This window comes from Coptis chinensis, chromosome 9, assembly GCF_015680905.1.
Source record: "Coptis chinensis isolate HL-2020 chromosome 9, ASM1568090v1, whole genome shotgun sequence".
NCBI lineage: Eukaryota > Viridiplantae > Streptophyta > Magnoliopsida > Ranunculales > Ranunculaceae > Coptis > Coptis chinensis.
In genome coordinates this window covers 33,654,075-33,674,988 of record NC_141464.1, presented here as the reverse complement: position 1 = coordinate 33,674,988, position 20,914 = coordinate 33,654,075, and the positions used below count along the sequence as shown (strand labels likewise).

At 41.2% G+C, this 20,914-nt stretch overlaps 3 protein-coding genes across 3 annotated transcripts; 1 reads left to right on the top strand and 2 right to left on the bottom strand.

The window, feature by feature from the left end:
* The first annotated feature begins 872 nt into the window (after positions 1-872).
* Positions 873-11,142, top strand: LOC147475652 (protein NRT1/ PTR FAMILY 5.10-like). The gene is made up of 4 exons (XM_086583911.1): positions 873-1,371; positions 1,732-2,276; positions 2,467-2,590; positions 10,323-11,142. Exons 1-4 carry the CDS (start codon positions 985-987, stop codon positions 10,686-10,688), a joined length of 1,422 nt encoding a protein of 473 aa, XP_086440037.1. The 5' UTR covers positions 873-984; the 3' UTR covers positions 10,689-11,142.
* Positions 11,143-16,230: 5,088 nt separating this feature from the next.
* On the bottom strand, positions 16,231-17,793 carry LOC147475651 (uncharacterized). Its single transcript, XM_086585488.1, has 2 exons — positions 17,278-17,793; positions 16,231-16,773 (listed from the first exon to the last, which is right to left on the bottom strand). Exons 1-2 carry the CDS (start codon positions 17,791-17,793, stop codon positions 16,231-16,233), a joined length of 1,059 nt encoding a protein of 352 aa, XP_086441614.1.
* A 1,756-nt stretch (positions 17,794-19,549) lies between these two features.
* LOC147475650 (uncharacterized) lies at positions 19,550-20,086 on the bottom strand. The gene has a single exon (XM_086585487.1). The coding sequence runs from the start codon at positions 20,084-20,086 to the stop codon at positions 19,550-19,552; it is 537 nt and encodes a 178-aa protein (XP_086441613.1).
* Between the last annotated feature and the right edge of the window lie 828 nt (positions 20,087-20,914).

Genomic DNA, 20,914 nt, shown 5'->3' with positions numbered 1-20,914 from the left:
CCGCATCTTCTTTAAGCTTGGTTACTAGTGTAAATCTGCACCATATATGTTTAGGTGCAACTGTATAGTGAAAGCTATGTAATAAAACAATCTGTAAAGTCTTATGCGTATTTTGTTGTATGTATTATGTTTTTGAACTTAAATTATGTAATTTGTTATATATTTTTGTTTTGGGATGATGTTTTGTAAAAGTTGAAAGCAGGTATGACGTGGAGATGTGATTTAATGTTGAAATTACAAAGGGGGCTCTGTCAAAATTTTGGATGATGTTGTACATTTTAGTTTGTTGTATGTATTATGTTTTTGGATGGTGTTTTACAGGTATAACGTGGAGATATGATTTAATGTTGAAATTACAAAAGAGGTTATGTCAAAATTTTGGATATTTTGAAAAGAATCGGGTATTATAGATTATTCATAACATAGTCCGAAAAAAAAAAAAAAAAAAAAAACTAAGAAGTAATGATGTGAAATCCAATTGAATTTTTTCATTTGCGAAGACAAAATATTAAATTTATAGCCACAAAATTGCATACTACACTACCAATACAATGACCACATTAATAATTGGTGAGAATGTTAAAGGGATTTGGGACATGATAAAATAAAATTGTCTCATTATGTATAGCTGGGTTTAATTATGCCAAAGTGGCACTCTGGACTTATGATTGTTTTTCTAATTTCAAAGCGTTTGAGTAATAGGATTACATGGTTGGACTAATTTTAATAGAACATAGTATTTCAATATTTTAACTGAACATGGGAACTTTGCCTAATCTTTAATCTGAAAATTTTAAATTTTTTTCGAAGTCTTTATAAAACAATTTATAATTAACGAAATGCTATGCTCCGCTCACGCCCTCACTGCATAGCAGTATACTAGTTAAGGGAGGTGGAGGGGTCCAGAGTTGGTCAGGAATCAGGACTTTACACTTAAACAGAGAAATTAAAAACGTTGTGAAGATGATGAGTTGTGATTGAGAAATGGTGGTCTCTCGTAGTGAAGACGATGTTGTCATTGCAGGCCTTGGAGTACCACTTCTTGGAGATACCAATTCCAATGTTGTAGTAGAAGGGGTGGTGGACTACAAAGGACATGCAGTGAGTGATAGATCAAAGTACGGTGGATGGAAATCTGCTTCTTTTGTTATAGGCATTGAGATTGCGGAGAGGTTTGCTTATTACGGAATCTCTTCAAATCTCATAACATACCTCACTGGTCCTCTTAACCAATCCACTGTCAATGCCGCGAAAAATGTCAACGTTTGGAGTGGCGTTGGGCATATTCTCCCTCTCCTTGGAGCTTTCGTTGCTGATTCGTATCTTGGTAGATATAGAACAATCGTCTTTTCTTCACTGTTCTATGTGCTGGTTGGTCTCTCTTTCTCTGTCTCTAATTTCCTACTTAAGCTTTTCTTCAGCCAAATTTGATGAAATTAAGTTTCTGTTTGTGAAAGTCATGCTTAGTTCAGTTAGTTGACCTTTGGCGGGTAAGGTTGGTTACTCAGGTTGGGCTTGGCGAGCCCAAGTTGCAGCTCTTGAAACAGAACAATCCCTATTTTTTTGTTCTGTTTTTCCTTTTTATTTGCACTTTCAAATCCTTTCCAAATTTCGTTATTGGACTAGTGTGACCATTAACATCATTTAGGTTGCATCTACTTAACACTAAAGGTAATAATCATGGAGAATACTATCTTTTTTTTTTCATAAAATTAATTGCATGATTAACAGGGCCTTGCATTATTAACCCTATCAACAATTATTCCTAAAGAAAGATCACCAGACTGCCCGGACATTGAGAAGAACAGCTCTTGCAAATCTCCTTCTTCTTTCCAAGTCGTGTTCTTCTTCTTTTCGTTGTATGTTGTAGCCATTGGACTGGCAGGACATAAATCTTGTGTGCAGGCTTTTGGTGCTGATCAATTCGATGGAAGAGACCCTGTGGAGAACAAGTCCAAGAGCTCATTCTTTAACTGGTGGTATTTTGGTTTGTGTGCTGGTGCTACCATTTCTCTCTTTATAATAAACTATATCGAAGAAAACTTGAACTGGGGTCTTGGGTTTGGTATCCCGTGCTTTTTTATGGCAGTGGCACTTCTTGTTTTCTTATTGGGAACGAAGACTTATCGATACAGTTTCAAAGATGATAAAAGAAGCCCGTTTGTGAGACTTGCTCAGGTGTTCGTTGCAGCAGCAAGGAATTGGAGATCCAGTCCTTCCTCTTCTACTGCATTAGAGCAAGCCAAACCAACTTCTCATAATAATCACCAATTCAAGTAAGAATCACTTTTATATGATTATTTTTCTTACTACTTATCCAGCTGTGTATGTATTAATTGTATAATTATCACAACACGGTTTTCACTTGCGAAAATACTGAATTCAGTTAGGCTACAACCTAAACAATTTTTGGCACCTGGAAGGTCAACAAACTACTTAATAAACCTAAATAAATTTCTATGGCAGGTTTCTTGACAAAGCAATGACTTCAGAGTTTATCATTTCAGATGATCTAAGGAATGATTGGGAAGTTTGTAGCACCAGTCAGGTAGAGGAAGCAAAGGCAGTGTTGCGGTTGGTTCCAATATGGGCTATATAACACCCCGTGTTTTTATTATACGTATTTTTCTATTTAATTAATTAATTTAATTGTTTATTTTAAAAATTCGTCGGATTGGACTCGGGATACGTGGGCTTGGTTTTGGGCCCGAGTCAGTGTTGGGCTTGGGTTTCGGACCCAAGTATATAAACACATTGTTCTAGAGAATAGGGTTTGAGAAGAGAATAAAATATAAAAAATGGAGGCACAGAAAGAAACCGGGTTTGTCTTTGAGAGGTAGAGCACAACGATTCGGGCTAGGAAAAGTTTTATTCGAGATCTAGCCGGGTTCGAGCGCGCTAAAAGGTGAGTAGAGAATGCCTCAATTCATTTAAACATGAAATTTCTTACTCTTTACAAAGATGTTTTGGGTTTACCGACAAAGTTATACCGCTATCGGTTTTACGCTTTCTTGCTCATGTTAAGTTTCGTGTTTACTCCCCTATGTATCTATGTAGAGGAATTGGAGAATACCTATTGTGTTCACATGATAAATTTTATATGGTTTAACCTAGCTGTTATCGTTGGTTCGAGATTGTCGACATTGTCGACGAAAAATCTGCCCCAATCCTTTGAAATAAAACGAATACATAATTTGTTTTGATTACTGTAAGTGGAACTAGATAAGTATCTATCGTTTCTTTGATTGGTATTGACGGCAATTTGTTGGTGTCGTCGATTTGACTGTCGAAGCTCATCACACAGACGTTAATGGCAAACACACCCGGGCGTCTTCCAAAGAAAATTCAATTCAAACCGATTCGGTTGTTTTGTGTTGGTTGTTGAGGTATGTTTGAATGTTGGTAGTTTGTGGGGGGTTGAAGCTTTGAACATATGTTAATGGCGATCGGATCTGTGATTTGAAAGCGATTTCGAAAACTAAGAATTTGGGGTTTCTTGAGGAATTAAAGTTTTGGGGTTTTACATCCTAACCAATTTCGGTTGGTTAGTTTTGGGTGGTGTGTGAAGGCTTTTGGGTGGCCGGAAATTTGGGTTGAAGTGCTGGAGAAGAAGAAGGGGATCGGCCATTACTCCTGATGCTTTGGTTGGGCTTCATTTGAGTTGGGCCGGACCACACCAGTTTGATCACTTTGGGTCGGTTTCTTATTTTTTTGTGGGCTTAAGTTTTGTGGGCTTAAGTTATTTTGGGGCTTAGGTTCTTATGTGGGATTAAGTTATTTGTTTTGACTTTAGACTTTTGGGCCTCGATTTTGGGCCTTGGTTTTTGGGGCTGGTCCATAGTATTTTAAGTGGATCTTCAAGTTGGGCCAAACCAGTGTATGGGCCGGGTTAAGGCTTAAGTTATTGAACCCGGGTCGGCTTTTAGATAAATCGGTTTGGGACTGGGTTGACCCTTAGCGTGGTCGACTTTGACCCGAGTTGACTTTTGACCGTGGTTGACTTTGACCAATTGACCCATTTGATATTTTAACTTCGGTTTATGATTCGGTTTTATTAGGATAGGTCTAGGGCTTTTAGCATGCTTGGCCTTAGGCTAGGACCTTTATATATAATGCGTGTAATGCGTATTAAATATTATGTGATTTTGCAAGATTTTATGATATGCAACGCTATAACACTTAGACATCAATCTAATTAATAACGCCAGCGTAAACCAAAAATACATTTATCAAGATACTCATTCGCTCTTTGAAATAATATATACAATAAAGTTCAATAATGCGTAAACAATTTACCGCACTCTTTTAGAACTCTCCACGCCTCAAGTTTTGGATTTGAGTTTTATGACTGTTGATGTCATATGTTAGGTGGGCATTTATTGAATGTGTCATAAATGGCCCGTTAGGCGTTATATATGGGTATTCATTGAATGTGCCATGAATGACCGGGTATTCATTAAATGTGCCATAAATGACCGTGATTGTTTGGATCCGCCCTAGAGAGGAACTAAGGTATTAAGCCTTGCGGGTTAGTTGTATTTTTTTATTATGCGAAAGTGTTTGGGTTACTTTTTGAATACATAGGATATCTATATACGCTATATGCAAGTTATAACTTTCTTTTCGGAGAGGTAGGACTTAATAACATTTTGTGCAGGGGGACGGTCCCTACCCTTATACAAACCGATGAATATCGGTAAGTTTTAATTCCGGTATTTAGATATTAAAACGAGATATTAGAATGAGTTAAGATAATAGAAGTTTTGCTTAGGAAGAACTATGCCGGTTGAGATGACGGAACTACCTGTCTTCCAAGCTGAGAATGATTAGGTTATGATAGAGTTAAAGTGTTAGTTGGATAAGAAAAGTTTTGAAATGGTTTTATGTGGTTAATCTACTCATACCAAAGAAATTCCATTTTGTCAATCCATGTTTGCTTTGTTTTGGCAACGTGGGTGTGTTCTTGGGAACATAGGTGGAAGGCAGTGGAACCGCGGAGTGTGATTGGGATTCTTGCCTGGAGCAGTCCGGAAGTTTATTCTATTAGGTCTGTTTTTTTTTTTGGAAGTATGTAATAACATAGTTTCCTTTTCATATGGAATGAGAATACGATGTTGAGGACCTGTTATTCTTAGAATTTTATATTGATGATTTTTGAATGGAAGAGAGATTTTTGGAGATTATTTTTGTTGTTAAGATTCTTTATGATGTGGGTTTTAGGTTTTGACATGTGTTGTATCCACCCCGTCATAGCCTGGATTTTTAGACAATTGAACCAAGTGATGTTTGAGATATTTATATTTCAAATATTCATTTTTTTTAATTGTTTAGAAAATCGGGCTGTGACATTTTGGTATCAGAGCCTAGGTTAGCCTAGATTTGGAAGGTCTAGGTGATCCTCGGAATGTGGTGATTGGTTGGGTGTGTTTGAGTTTAAGATGTTTGGAGTACTAATAGAAGTCCGTTTTGTTTTAAGGTGATGGCTGGAGATGACAATGACGTTACTGGTACTGGAAGTAATACCATATCTGCTGATTTGGGATCAATATTAACTCAGTTGGTGCAAACTATTCAGAGGGGTCAACATGCTAATCTAGGAGATCCTTTTGCTAAGAGAAACAAGGATTTTGTTACTTTAGGAGGCCAGAAGTTCAAGGGAGAGAAAGGGCCATTGATGCTTTGAGAAATGGGTTACTATGTGTGAGTCCGTGGTTTGCTAAGATGCAACTCACCGAGGTGCGTATGGAGTTGGCTTCTCACCGCCTGGAGGGTCACTTTATTTTGGTGGAGGTCTATCAAGGATAATGTGGATGTTGGAAATATGACTTGGGAGGATTTCCAAGTAAGATTTGAGGAAGGTTTGTTCCTAATCTTTGTTAAGAGCAATTAACCGAGGAATTCTTTCATCCGACCCAAGGGGGGAAACTGCTACGAGATGCGACTAAGTTCAATGAACTATCAAGGTATGCTCCCTATCTAGTGGATACCCAAGTAAAGAAGAACCAGAAGTTCATCCGTGGACTAGAGCCATGTCTATCGAGTTATTTGATACCCTTTGATTCAGAAACTTTTGATCGCGTGTTAGATTTGGCATTAAGATATGAACAATTGGATAATAAACCCAGAGATGAGAAGATTAAAGAGAATGCCCCAAAACAAGCCAGTTTACACCTTATTTCTAGTCAGCCACGTCAAGGGCAGAGAAAAAGTCAGCATCACCCATATAATAGGCAAACAAGTAAGCATGTGAATAAGGACGCGAGTGCTTCACTAAAGAGATTTGATGGTAATTGTTTGAACTGTGGGGAAGTTGGGCATACTATTCGAAGATGTCCTAAACCAAATGAACTAGTAGGCAAGTGTTATAAATGTGGGCAGCTGGGACACTATGCTAAGAACTGCACTGGTTAATGTTAGGTATGTTTGAATTTGTTGTTTGCTAGTTTCCTTTATTGGTACTTAGCGTGTAAGGAATTATCGCATGATTATGAAAATAAAATGCTGGTTGCTTTAATGGTTAGTTTCTTATGAAATTTATAATTGAAATTGTTCAGTATGTTATAGTGTTGTTTTCCTAACGGAGTTTTCTATTTTTTTAGTAAGTATTGACTAAAGAAGAAATGGTTATTTTAAAATTTCATATTTGCGTAATTTGGAATTTACCCAAGGAATAAGGAAAACCCTTTTTATAAAGGTTGGAGTTGAAAGTTTTATATTGTCCAAGTTATGTATATCGTTGGTGTGTGATCCAATATACATAACATCTCTCTGTATGCATCGTTGGAGTTTGATCCAGTGTATACAGGTACACCGTTGGAGTGTGATCCAGTGTGCATACCACACATTGTTGGTGTTTGATCCTATGTGATGGTAGAGAGTTAGTATGCATCGTTGGTGTGTGAACCAGTGTATACTTGCATATCGTTGGTGTGTGAGCCAGTATGCATGCATCGCATTGTAGGTGTTTGATCCTATGTGATGGTGGACATAGTGTAGGCCGTTGATAATATGAATCAGTCTATACGTTTTATTTTTTATTTTGAACATGTGGTGTTTGTGAGACACTGAGAGAAATGTCGATATATGTGTAAACACTAAGGTGGTGGATGAAACATATGAGTTTTAAACAAATAGAACTTATACGGAAGATCGTTAAAAGGAAATTATAATATGTATATTTTTAAACGCCTTGGATTAGTTGGGAAATACTAAGAGTGGAACTAACGCCTCGGTGTGAGAGGAACTACATTGCCTTCTTAGTATGATTTAACTTGAAGAATATGAGTTTTGCTAAATTGTGAAATAATGGGTTTACTTAAGTGTTGGAAATTGAAGAAATTAATTACGTTTATTCTTTTTGAGAGTTGTGTATGCTAGCGTATACACGTATTTCTTGGTTCAATACATATATAGACACTTTCAAAGTATGTGATTTGAATATTAGTATGTCTATCTATATGATATTGTATATGTGTATTCCTTTTAAGGTGTGTATACTTATGTATACGCATGTCTTATTTTACTTACTTGTTTGACGTCTCGTTTGTTTGGTTAATCTACACTCTACCTTGAATCTCGACGAGATCCTTTTAAGGTGTGTATATTATAACACCCGTGTTTTATTATAATGATTTTTCTATTTAATTAATTAATTTAATTGTTTATTTTAAAAATTCGTCGGATTGGACTCGTGATACGTGGGCTTGGTTTTGGGCCCGAGTCAGTGTTGGGCTTGGGTTTCGGACCCAAGTATATAAACACATTGTTCTAGAGAATAGGGTTTGAGAAGAGAATAAAATATAAAAAATGGAGGCACAGAAAGAAACTGGTTTGCTGGAGAGGTAGAGCACAACGATTCGGGCTAGGAAAAGTTTTATTCTGAGATCTAGCTGGTTCGGAGCGCGCTAAAGGTGAGTAGAGAAAGCCTCAATTCATTTAAACATGAAATTTCTTACTCTTACAGCATGTTTTGGGTTTACCGACAAAGTTATACTGCTATCAGTTTTCTGCTTTACTGCTCATGTTAAGTTTCTGTGTTTACTCCCTATGTATCTATGTAGAGGAATTGGAGAATACCTATTGTGTTCACATGATAAATTTTATATGGTTTAACTGCTGTTATCGTTGGTTCGAGATTGTCGACATTGTCGACAGAAAATCTGCCCCAATCCTTTGAAATAAAACGAATACATAATTTGTTTTTGATTACTGTAAGTGGAACTAGATAAGTATCTATCGCTTCTTTGATTGGTATTGACGGCAATTTGTTGGTGTCGTGCGAATCGACCGTCGAAGCTCATCCTGACGTTAATGGCAAAGACACCCGGCGCCTTCCAATGCTAAATTCAAACCGGATTCGGTTGTTTTTGTGTTGGTTGTTGAGGTATGTTTGAATGTTGGTAGTTTGTGGGGGTTGAAGCTTTGAACATATGTTAATGGCGATCGGATCTCGTGATTTGAAAGCGATTTCAAAACTAAGAATTTGGGGTTTCTTGAGGAATTAAAGTTTTGGGGTTTTACATCCCAACCAATTTCGGTTGGTTAGTTTTGGGTGGTGTGTGAAGGCTTTTGGGTGGCGGAAATTTGGGTTGAAGTCTTTGAGAGAAGAAGAAGGGATCGCCATTACTCCCGATGCTTTGGTTGGGCTTCATTTGAGTTGGGCGGACCACACCAGTTTGATCACTTTGGGTCGGTTTCTTATTTTTGTGGGCTTAAGTTTTGTGGGCTTAAGTTATTTTGGGGGCTTAGGTTCTTATGTGGGATTAAGTTATTTGTTTTGACTTTAGACTTTTGGGCCTCGATTTTGGGCCTTGGTTTTGGGGTCGGTCCATAGTATTTTAAGTGGATCTTCAAGTTGGGCCAAACCAAAGTGTATGGGCCGGTTAAGGCTTAAGTTATTGAACCCGGTCAAGCTTAGATAAATCGGTTTGGGATCAGGTTGACCCTTAGCAGTCGACTTTGACCAGAGTTGACTTTTGACCGTGGTTGACTTTGACCAATTGACCCAATTTGATATTTTAACTTCGGTTTATGATTCGGTTTATTAGGATAGGTCTAGGGCTTTTTAGCATGCTTGGCCTTAGGCTAGGACCTTTATATATAATGTTATGCGTGTATTAAATATTATGTGATTTTGCAGTATTTTATGATATGCAACGCTATAACACTTAGACATCAATCTAATTAATAACGCGTAAACCAAAAATACATTTATCAAGATACTCATTCGTTCTTTGAAATAATATATACAATAAAGTTCAATAATGCGTAAACAATTTACCGCACTCTTTTAGAACTCTCCACGCCTCAAGTTTTGGATTTGAGTTTTATGACTGTTGATGTCATATGTTAGGTGGGCATTTATTGAATGTGTCATAAATGGCCCGTTAGCGTTATATATGGGTATTCATTGAATGTGCCATGAATGACCCGGGTATTCATTGAATGTGCCATAAATGACCAGATTGTTTGGACTGCCCTAGAGAGGAACTAAGGTATTCGCCTTGCGGGTTAGTTGTATTTTTTTTATTATGCGAGTGTTTGGGTTACTTTTGAATACATAGGATATCTATATACGTTATATGCAAGTTATAACTTTCTTTTGCAGGAGGGTAGGACTTAATAACATTTTGTGCAGGGACGCGGTCCTACCCTTATACAGCAGTGAATATCGGTAAGTTTTAATTCCGGTATTTAGATATTAAAACGAGATATTAGAATGAGTTAAGATAATAGAAGTTTTGCTTAGGAAGAACTATGCCGGTTGAGATGACGGAACTACCTGTCTTCCAAGCTGAGAATGATTAGGTTATGATAGAGTTAAAGTGTTAGTTGGATAAGAAAAGTTTTGAAATGGTTTTATGTGGTTAATCTACTCATACCAAAGAAATTCCATTTTGTCAACCCATGTTTGCTTTGTTTTGGCTTAGCGTGGGTGTGTTCTTGGGAACATAGGTGGAAGGCGATGGAACCGGAGTGTGATTGGGATTCTTGCCCGGAGCAACCGGAAGTTTATTCTATTAGGTCTTTTTTTTTTTTGGTATGTAATAACATAGTTTCCTTTTCATATGGAATGAGAATACGATGTTGAGGACCTGTTATTCTTAGAATTTTATATTGATGATTTTTGAATGGAAGAGAGATTTTTTGGAGATTATTTTTGTTGTTAAGATTCTTTATGATGTGGGTTTTAGGTTTTGACATGTGTTGTATCCACCCCGTCATAGCCTGGATTTTTAGACAATTGAACCAAGTGATGTTTGAGATATTTATATTTCAAATATTCATTTTTTTTAATTGTTTAGAAAATCGGGCTGTGACAGGCTACTTGTTTGATTTATGCACTTGTCTTTGCACAGTCCTCAACCTTCTTCACAAAGCAAGGTAGTACCATGGACAGGTCAATAGGATCAAACTTTAAGATACCTGCTGCTTCACTCCAAACTTTTATTGGCCTGTCTATCGTTTTCTTCATTCCCATCTACGATAGAGTCTGTGTTCCTATTGCAAGAGCTATTACTGAGAAGCCATCAGGGATAACGATGCTGCAGAGAATTGGCTGTGGGATGTTTCTATCTGTGATGTCAATGGTGGTAGCAGCTGTTGTCGAGACAAAAAGGCTTCAAGTTGCCCTACATTCGGGGCTGGTTGATATTCCTACAGCTATAGTTCCTATGAGCGTGTGGTAGTTGGCCCCTCAATACATCTTGTTTGGAATTTCCGATGCTTTTACAATGGTTGGTCTACAAGAATTCTTCTATGATCAGATGCCCACTGACCTTAAGAGTCTAGGCCTTGCCCTTTATTTAAGCATTTTGGGATTAGGGAACTTCCTTAGTGGCTTCCTCATCTCTGCAATCGAAGTGGCAACTGGCGGGGATGGGCGAGAAAGCTGGTTTTCAAATAATCTCAGTCGGGCACATCTAGATTATTTTTATTGGCTGCTTGCAGGACTAGGTGCATTTGAGTTGGCTGCTTACATGTATTTTGCGAAGTCATATGTTTATAGCAGGGTAGGGTAAGTACAATTTAATGTCAATGTGGCTTCTGAAGTTGCTTATGATGCTCTACTAAAAAACGTATATATCACAAAATTACTAATATTGTCAATAACTAATTAACTAGTCTAATAACATTTCAAAATTGTCCTGTTTCTATTATTATTTGTAGAGTAGTAGCAGTAGAACAAATTCCCAAAATTTATAGTAACTAGTTTTCTCAATATAGTTAACTTAGACAAAAATTTATAGGGATGACGATAGTGAAATCAAATTCAAAAAGAAATGGGATACTGGAGTTGTCCTTAATGCACTTCAGAAATCTTGTAGTGATATGGAGTGGCGCCTTAAAGCACTTGCGCAGAACATCTTGGTCCAGGCATACTAAACTAGTGACATATTAAGATTTTAGTTAGTAATGAAATTTAATTTATTGAATAGAAAAAGAAGAAAATGATAGTGAAATCAAATCAAAGAAAAACGCAGGTGCATTGACGCACTTGCAGAGTACACCGACAACACTTTCTCTTGGTGCTAGGCTTGTAGCTGGGTGTATGATCTGCTATTACAACCTATAAGATTATTAGTATTATGTCACTTCCTCTTCTCTTTCTCTTCTCTCGATCTTTTCTTTTTTCTTTCTTTTTTTTTTTCTTTGGCCTCTTCTTTTTTATATCTCTCCTCCCTTTCATCCAGCGGTCCATCTCTCTCCACGTGCCGCGTCGGTTATCTTGCAGTTAGGGTTCCGCAGAATCCGATCCACTGCAACATGTCTTCTACTTCTTATACCGCATCCGGCCCACTAGCCACCAATAACCTCCCATGTCATGAATATGACCTATACAGATGCCCTCTCTCGGTCCCATTGAAAGTCAGCGGTCCAAACAATTTTCCGCAGATATACAACGGGACCGAGAACCCACTTTTCCATTTCCATCTTATTTCGCGGCATGCCACTTATACTGTCTTGTCTCTTTCTATTGTTGGCACATGTTCTATTTTTATTTCCACGTGGGAGGGCGCACGCGCATCGAACCTGTCTTTTGGAATTTCGAAAGCCCCACGCATCACCTTCCCCCTGGTCCCTTTTTCATTGATTACCCTTTTGCCCCTGTCTCTTAGAATCCCGCTCAAACATTTCTCTTTCCCCAAAACCCTCCATTCTAACATCTCACTTGCCATTTCGTCTTCTAGATTTTTCCCCTTTTTCCCATTCCTCTCTACTGTCCTTCACTTCTGATCTTCCAGCTCCGTTCGAGTGCCCTTTCATCTTACTCCGTTGCACTTTGCTGCCTTGCAACTCAGGTTTGTCTCCTCCCTTCTACCCCATCATTTTGTATTCTTGCTGTTATCATTACTTTACTATTCCCCAATCAGAAATCTGTTGATTTGCATATAATCGTTTCTCTTCGTAGCTTGTTCGCTCTTCGTTATTTCCGTTTTCCTTCTTGTATTTGAGTTATCATGTCTGAATCGGAATCAGTGGACACCTCAGCCACCAAATTTGAGGGGTCAGAGTCCTCTGCGTCCAGATATAACAGTCATACCGCTGATAGATCTGAATCCCCAGCTTCTAGCTCTGCCAGTCCTACCGCTGTACCATCTACTTCTGGAAGGAAGGCTACTCTTCCTCCCCCACCGTCATATCACTCTAGACCTAACTTAGATTCCATTAAATTTGCTTATGGTATCCCCGGCGTCCTGGTCCTAGAGCACGTGCCTGGCGTCACCCACTTTCCTCACTTGGTAAAGCCGCGGCCTGGTTGTCTAATTGTTACCGTGGGCTAGATAGCAGCTGGCTTGCGGTTTCCTTTAAGTTTTCTTGATGTCGACGTATGCAATCACTTCAATATTCCACCGTGCTATGGGATAGGTAACTTCTAGAGTGTCATGTATGTCGCGAATCATTACAATAAAAGCCATTCTCCTAGAATCCAGCTCTGCGATATAATTGCTCATTATTACATAAAGAAGAGCACTAAATTCGGTAGTGTCGGTTACCAGTCCTTCTGCACTCGTCCGCAGAAGAAGTCTTTATTCTCCACATCACAACCTCTGACAAAGTGTGGCATTATTATCCGTTGTATGTGTCTGGGAGTTTCATTTCCGTAGACCTTCCTTCAAAAGTTTCTCTGAGGCATCTCAGTTTCCTTACCAGTGGTACGTAACACCTTTGTTTTTGTTCGCGGCGCTTATGTCTAACTTTGTTTTTAACTTGTCTTTCTTTTGTGACTTAGGCTGGAAACCTGATTCGCGATCTCAAATCTACACCGGCATTTCATTAGAAATTTTCCAAGGACTCCGCGACTTGGGTAGCGCCCAGTGTGAAGTTCTTGGCATATATTGATCCCGAAAAAGGCAACCCACTGTTACTTGATCCTTCCCTAAAGAACATCAGACAATACCAAGGTCCCCTCTATCACCTTCCACCACCCGAATCCTCCCCCCTCCATAAAAGGAAAAGAAAGTCCCACAAATTCTTCAAATACACCACAAATATTTATCACTCTCAAGCTGTCACCCAACGAACCGCAGCCTCACAATGCCACACTGTCCCTCCTGACACCACACGTTCCTCCTATTCCTCTTTAGTATATTGGGAAGACGATTTTGCCAACCCCTCCTCTCCCCCTCCTTCGACTACCATGGCCACCAACAAACTTAAACTGTGGGACAATGACTCAGATGGCGATGAGCCCGTTGAAGTTGCGGCCAAGAGCCCCTCAGCGAAAAAGGCTAGGACCGCGCCTCCAGCCCCTTCAGAACCACATGTTGATCCGGCACGGCCCCTGGCTCCCGCGCGGTGTTCTGGCAAGGAACCCCACTCGCCGGTTCCCCTTTCCTCTGGTGCAGTTGAAATCTGACACCCTCAATTCAAGGCTAAAGACCGTGATGTAACTACTCGCGACTCAACCTTGGACAATTTAGTGGTCGCGGCGTCCTTGTTTTTCAGCTCTCATCTTCCCAAGGACCAGACATATGGCGATTCTGGCACGTTTGCTTCCCACCGAGCATCCATTTATACACGCTGGGAAAAGGTGTGCTCTTCTCCCCTCTTCCCCTTATATTTTGCAGCGAACTCTTGCTAACCACTATTTTTCTTCAGCTGAGCCTGGACATAGGCTATGTGGTGCATGGATTAACCAACACCCTGGAGTCTCTGGATATGGTGAGGAAGGAGATTCACGACCCAGACGGCTGGAAAGCCAAGTTTGCTAAGCTGGAGAAGGACAGGGACGATCTCCGAATCATAGCGGTGAAGGCCCAAAAAGCGCTCCAACAAGCTGAGGACAAGCACCGCGATTATGTAGCAGGGGTTGCCTCCTAAATGGAAAGCCAAAAGGAGATGGACAAGCTTGCCACTCAGGCCGCGGTGGACAAGGATGTGAAGGAGGCAGCGGAGCGATTCCGAAGCCTAGCTGAAAAGAAGATTGGCCGTGAACTTAAGCAACAGCTCGAAGAGCTTACTGCAGCCGGTCGTCTACTTCCCGTTCTACCTCCAGCTCTTGACACTGAAACTTCAATAGCAACACCGATTGTTCCCGAGGCTGTGGCGCCAGTGCCCCCCCTAGCCACTCCCAGCGCGGTCACCTCCTCGACTGAGGTGGATGGTGATCATACCACAGCTGTGGATGTGGCTGAGGTTTCTTCTGAGAAGGACGCAGCCGAAGGACAGCAGTGAAGCAGTAAAAATTTGTACTTAGTTGTTCTTTTGAAACTCACATACTCTGCACTTTTCTTTTCATGTTTGTATAATCATCTTTTAGCCTGGATTTCTGGGTATGCCTAGCAGGTCATCAATCAATCATATTTTGCCTTTCCCATCTTACACCACCTCCCACAGTTTCATAGTGTGCGAACACCACTTCATTTGTAGTGTATGTGGTTTTAAAGCTATTTCTCTTTCAATTAATCAATATTGAATTTATGTTAGAATTAATGAGATATCAGCTCCATACCCTGGCTATTACGCCTGATGGGGGAGCTAAATTTTCCTTAAAGGATAATTCTGACCACTAGTCGCGATTGTTTCATTTCCATTCTGTGTTGATCAACTGTGAAGCCTGTTGGGGGCAGCTCACTTTGCCCCATGTTGATTTGAGACGTTCAGTCCGTGAAGGGACTCATCTCCCCTGCTGTCTTTGGTTAGCTGTGAAGCCTTTTGGGGGCAGCTCACTTTGTCCCCATGTTGAATTGGACGTTCAGTCCGTGAAGGGCTCATCCCCCTGTCTTTGGTCAAATGTGAAGCCTTTTGGAGTCAGCTCACTTTGCCCCCATGTTGATTTGGACGCTCACCGCAGCGGGGCTCATCCCCCTCTTTGTCTTTGGTCAGCTGTGAAGCCTTTAGGGGGAAGCTAACTTTGCCCCCATGTTGATTTGGGACGCTCAGCCCTCTGAAGGGCTCATCCCCGCTATATTTGGTAAGTAGTGAAGCCTTTTGGGGACAACTCACTTTGCCCCCATGTTGATTTGGACGTTCAGTCCGCGAAGAGCTCATCCCCCCCGCTGTCTTTGGTCAGCTGTGAAGCCTTTAAGGAGGAGCTCAATTTGCCCCCATGTTGATTTGGACGTTCAGTCCGTGAAGGTTAATCCCCCCGCCCCCGCTGTCTTTGGTAAGCTGTGAAGCTTTTTAGAGGCATCTCACTTTGCCCCCATGTTGATTTTGACATTCAGTCCGCAAATGGCTCATCCCCCCGCTGTCTTTGGTCAGCTGGGAAGCTTTTTGGGGGCAGCTCACTTTGCCCCCACGTTGATTGGGACTTTAGTCTGCGAAGGGCTCATCCCCCCCCCCGCTGTCTTTGGTCAACTGTGATGCCTTTAGGGGGCAGCTCACTTTGCCCCCATGTTGATTTTCTTCATTCAATACCCTTGCCACCATTGGAAGAAACACGCTCTTTATTTCAAGGATATAACAATCAAAATACAAGATATCATTCCTCGTCTCACATAACTTTTATTCAAAAGCAAGTCTATTCTTACTCAACTAAATAAAAAGAAAACAAAACTAAAGAAAGCCTCCACTATGGAATTTTTTCAACATTCTGATGTTCCATGGTTTCTCTATCTTTTCTCCTGCTGAAGTCTGTAACCTATAAGTTCCAAAAGTACCCTTTTCTGTCACGACATACGGTCCCTCCCAGTTGGGACCCAGTTTACCTTCATTCTCCTTCTTGGTGGCCGGTGTAACCCGTCGCAGCACCAAATCCCCAACCTTGAAAGTTTGTGCCTTCACTCACTTATTATACTGTCTCTGCAACTTTCGATGATATTCCTCCAGCTGTATGCGCGCTATTTCTCTTTTTTCCTCTATGAGATTCAACTCAGTGGCTAAGATTCTCTCATTCATTCCCAATTCCACAGCTCTGGTTCTTGTCATTTTCTCTATCATCTCCACTGGTATGACTGCCTTTACCCCATACGCCATCGCGAATGGTGATTTATTTGTGGAGATTCGCAGTGTTGTGCGATAAGCCCACTGTACATGATTCAATTCGTCAGCCCATGTTCCTTTCCGATCCTCTAGTTTTCTCTTGAGATTATCCAGTATGATTTTATTTGACGACTCTGATTGCCCATTTCCTTCAGGACTGTAGGGGGCCGAGAACCCTTGCTTTACTTTGAATGCCTGTAGAAACTCTCGTACCTTTCCCCCAGTAAATTGAGTTCCATTATCCGCGATGATCGTATGTGGCAACCCGAACCTACATATGATGTTCTCCCACAAAAACTTCTTCACATGTTCTTCTTTAACTTGTTGTAATGCCACTCCTTCTACCTACTTGGTAAAGTAGTCAGTAGGGACCAACATAAACCTCCGTTTAACAGTCGCCATGGGCAGAGGTCTAACTATATCTAGTGCCCACATGGCGAATGGCCAAGGGCTGAACACATTATGTAACGGCTTAGCTAGTGAATGTATCAGTGGTGCAAACCTCTAGCATTTCTCACATCTCTTAGCATACCCCGTGGCATCTCTCTTCATTTGGGGCCAGAAATACCCCTACAATATCAACCTATGCGTGGTTATTCGCCCAGCTGAGTGACTTCCACAATCACCTTCGTGCACCTCGGCCAAAATTTCTTGAACCTGCTACGGCCCTATACACTTTAACATTGGTCCACTGAAATTTCTCCTATACAGATCTCCATCTAGTAATGTGTACCTCTGACTCACCTATTCCATCTTCTATCTCTCTTGTTTGTTTTCTATCTCTACTCCCATCAGAAAAGTTTTTATGGGTCTCATCCATCCTGGATCCTTCTCAGTGGTAAACCAAACCCCTTCTTCCTCTGATGTACTTGGTTTATTCAATACCCTCACTTCAATAAACCGACCCTCTGTCCCTGGCAGTATTGCAGCCACATAAGCCAAGGCGTCAGCATGTCTATTCTCTTCGCAAACTAAGTGGGCAAATTTGATCGTACTGAACTTGCTTGCTTTTCTTCGTAGAACCTCCAGGTATCTTGCCATCCTTGGGCAACGGGGCACGAACCCCCCATTCACTTGACAAATTACCAAGTTAGAATCGGAATAAACAGACAATTCACTCACTCCCAGATCCTGTGCCATATCCAATCCTGCTATCACTGCTTCATACTCAGACTCATTATTTGAAGCCGGGAATCCCAGTTTCATCGACAACTCTAGCTGAGTGTTCTCAGGCGTCACTAGGACGACACCAATTCTGTTTACTGTATCTGTAACGGAGCCATCCGCGAAAACCCTCCACCCATTCTGCGTATCCCACGAATCCAAGGGATCACGGTTAGGTTCCCCTTCTTGTTCCATGACCATTTCCTCTCCCCACGTTGGGTCCTCGGCTGGGAACTATACTAGAAACTCTGCCATTGCTTGTGCCTTTTCTGCTGTTCGGATTTGGTACTGAATCTCATAACAACTGAGCATCACCGCCCATTTTAGCATTTTGCCTGACTTCTCGGCCTTCAATGCTTGCTTGAGGGGTAGATTCGTTATTACCACCACTGAATGAGCCTTGAAGTAAGGCTTCAACTTCAAAGGAGAAAATACCAAAGCCAAAGCGCATTTTTCAATTCTGCTGTACCGGGTCTCCGCGTCCAGCATGGTTTTACTCTAAAAGTAAACTGGCTTTTCTACTTTTTCAACGACTCTCACCAGGACTAAGCTTATTGCGTATTCCAAAACTCCCAAATGTAAAAACAATTTCTCCCCCCTGTTCCGGTCGCGACAGTAGTGGTGCCTTTCCTAAATAACTTTTCAACTCCTGAAAGACTTCTTCACACTCTGCAGTCCATTGGAAATCAAGTATTTTCCTTAGCAGATGATACAGTGGTCGGCACTTGTCCGACGATTTCGAAATTTTGTTTGTTCAGTGTCGCGACCCTCCCAGCCAACCGTTGCAGTTCTTTCACATTTTGAGGGGACATCATTTCTATCAAAGATCTAATCTGATCAGGATTCACCTCTATTCCACGGTGCGTGACTATGTAACCCAAAAATTTTCCTAAAGTTACCCCAAAGGTGCATTTCTCGGGATTGAGTTTCAGCTTATGGGTCCGTAGTATGCGAAAAGTTTCTTGGAGACCTTCTAAGTGATCCTCTTCCGACATGCTTTTTTCCACCATGTCGTCAATATATATCTCCATCCCTCTCCGAATCTTGCTTTCAAACATTTTTTTTCTCCTAACTGCTAAAATGTAGCACCTGCAGTTTTTAAATCAAAGGGCATCCTGGTGTAACAATAGGTACCACCCTCCACCACGAAGGTTGTGTTTTCCTTATCTGGACCATACATTGCGATCTGATTGTACCCCATGGACGCATCCATGAAAGAAAACACTTTGAAACCTACAGTTCTGTCCACTAGCTCGTCTACTAGCGGCATAAGGTAACAATCTTTCGGACACTCTTTGTTTACATTCGTAAAGTCAACGCGCATTCTGACTTTGTCGTTCTTTTTTGGAACCGCGACCACATTAGACAACCATTCCGTGAATTCTACATCCCTTATTATTCCCGCCCCTTTCAGTCGTATAACCTCCTCGTGAATCCCCTCGGCGTACTTGGGTCTCACACTTCTCATCTTTTGTCTCACAGGCTTCGCATCTTCATTCATATGCAAGTGATGACAGGCAAACTATGGGTCTAACCCCGTGATATCCTCAATCACCCATGCAAATATATCTGTATTCTCTGCCAAAAACTGCACTAACTTACTTTTCCATTCCTCCGGCAAGTCAGATCCCATCGATGCAAATTTCTCCTCATCTCCCACCCCTAAGTTCACTACCTCAATCTCATCCAAGGTTTTCGGTCCCAGCGGAGGCTCGTATACTTCTGTCACCGCCGTCTCCTGTAATTGCTATGTTAATCCTTGTTCGCATGACGACCCCTCTCCTTTCGTTCCTCGGATCATACTCTTTACAGTTACCTAATGGATGTTCTGTGCTGCCACCTGATCCCCCCTTATTTCATACATTCCCCCATTGGTAGGGAAGCGGATCACCTGGTAATATGTTGATGGAATTGCCCTCATTTCATGGATCCACCTTCTCCTTAGAATTGCGTTATATTAGGAACTAGTGTCCACCACTATAAACCTTGTGAATATAGTCATCGGACCTGCCATTACTGGTAACACCAGCTCCCCCATTGGCTCTGTCATACTGCTGTCGAACCCATACAAGTTGGTTTGAGGGGCTTTTAACTGATCTCTGTCGATGTTCATCTCCTCCATGGCCCCTTTAAATAGCAAATCCACTGAACTTCCACAGTCTATCAACACCTTCTTTACCAGATAATTACCCATGGCTATAGTAATCACCAACGCATCCTCATGCGGTGAAGTTACTGACTCTAGGTCTTTCGGGGTGAACATTATGTTTTCCTCACCTATCGCGGTTCCACTAACTAACCGCGGTATGCTCACCACCTCATTAACCTGTTGCAAACTCGTTGTCCTTCTTATCTTGTCTTTGTGGGCATTCCTTCCCAGTGTTTCCCCACTAAAGATGACATTGATAGTACCTAAAATTCTAGCAGGCGCTAGCACTCTCTCGGCTTGACGAACCTCTATTACAAACTCCCTAGGCATCCCCTTTTCAATCATTCTTTCCACTAACCACTTTAAAGCATAACATTCATTAGTGGCATGATTCCTGATCTGATGATACGCGCAAAATGGTTTCCCTTCTATCTCACCCGGAGTACTCCGCGGACCCTCATAATATTGTTGCCCCTTAATGAGAGGCAAGATTTCCTCTAAGGGCCTATTAAAAGGAGTCTGTTCTATTTTGCGGTATGGCTTCCTCTCTCGGACATCCCTTATGCCTCGATCTCCCGTCCTCTCTAGACCTCGGTTCTCCCCCCTGTATTATCCTCTCTCTCTTTCCTCTACCCTACCTTTATCCTTTCGATCATCTCTGTGTACAGCCTGTACTGCCTTCCCTGCTTTCTTTTGCTCCTTTGCATTCCTTTGCATTATATCTTCATATTGTATGAATTTTTCTACCTTTGGGTACAAAGCATGCAAAGTAGTGATTTCGACCTTGGAAACCGACTCATGAACTCTAGTTCCCGGCCTTAAGCCATGCTGGAAGGCTATGACCGCCGTATGTTCATCTAGGTTTTCCATCCTCAATGTTTCCTCCTTGAACCTGCACAAAAACTCCCTTAAGGATTCTGCGGATCTTTGTTTAATGTTGAACAGTGCCGCGATATCGACCACCCTTCTTTTCTCGTGTATGAAGTGATCAACAAATGCGCACTCCAGCTCCTCAAACCTTTTGATGCTCCGCAAACCCAACCTGTAATACCAATCTGAGGCTCCCCACTTAAGACTAGTGGGGAACATCATGTAGCGGAGTCAATCATACTTACTCTCTTGCCATAATGGCATCTGCTGCTGAAAATGGTGCAAATGATCAGTAGGGTCTCC

Coding starts and splice junctions, on each gene's coding strand:
- LOC147475652 (XM_086583911.1), top strand. CDS start 985: ATGGTGGTCTCTCGTAGTGAAGACGATGTTGTCATTGCAGGCCTTGGA. Junction 2,277..2,466: donor CATAATAATCACCAATTCAA/GTAAGAATCACT, acceptor TTTCTATGGCAG/GTTTCTTGACAAAGCAATGA. Junction 2,591..10,322: donor TGCGGTTGGTTCCAATATGG/GCTATATAACAC, acceptor GGGCTGTGACAG/GCTACTTGTTTGATTTATGC.
- LOC147475651 (XM_086585488.1), bottom strand. CDS start 17,793: ATGGTCATGGAACAAGAAGGGGAACCTAACCGTGATCCCTTGGATTCG. Junction 16,774..17,277: donor GTACATCAGAGGAAGAAGGG/GTTTGGTTTACC, acceptor TTTACCAAGTAG/GTAGAAGGAGTGGCATTACA.
- LOC147475650 (XM_086585487.1), bottom strand. CDS start 20,086: ATGATTGAAAAGGGGATGCCTAGGGAGTTTGTAATAGAGGTTCGTCAA.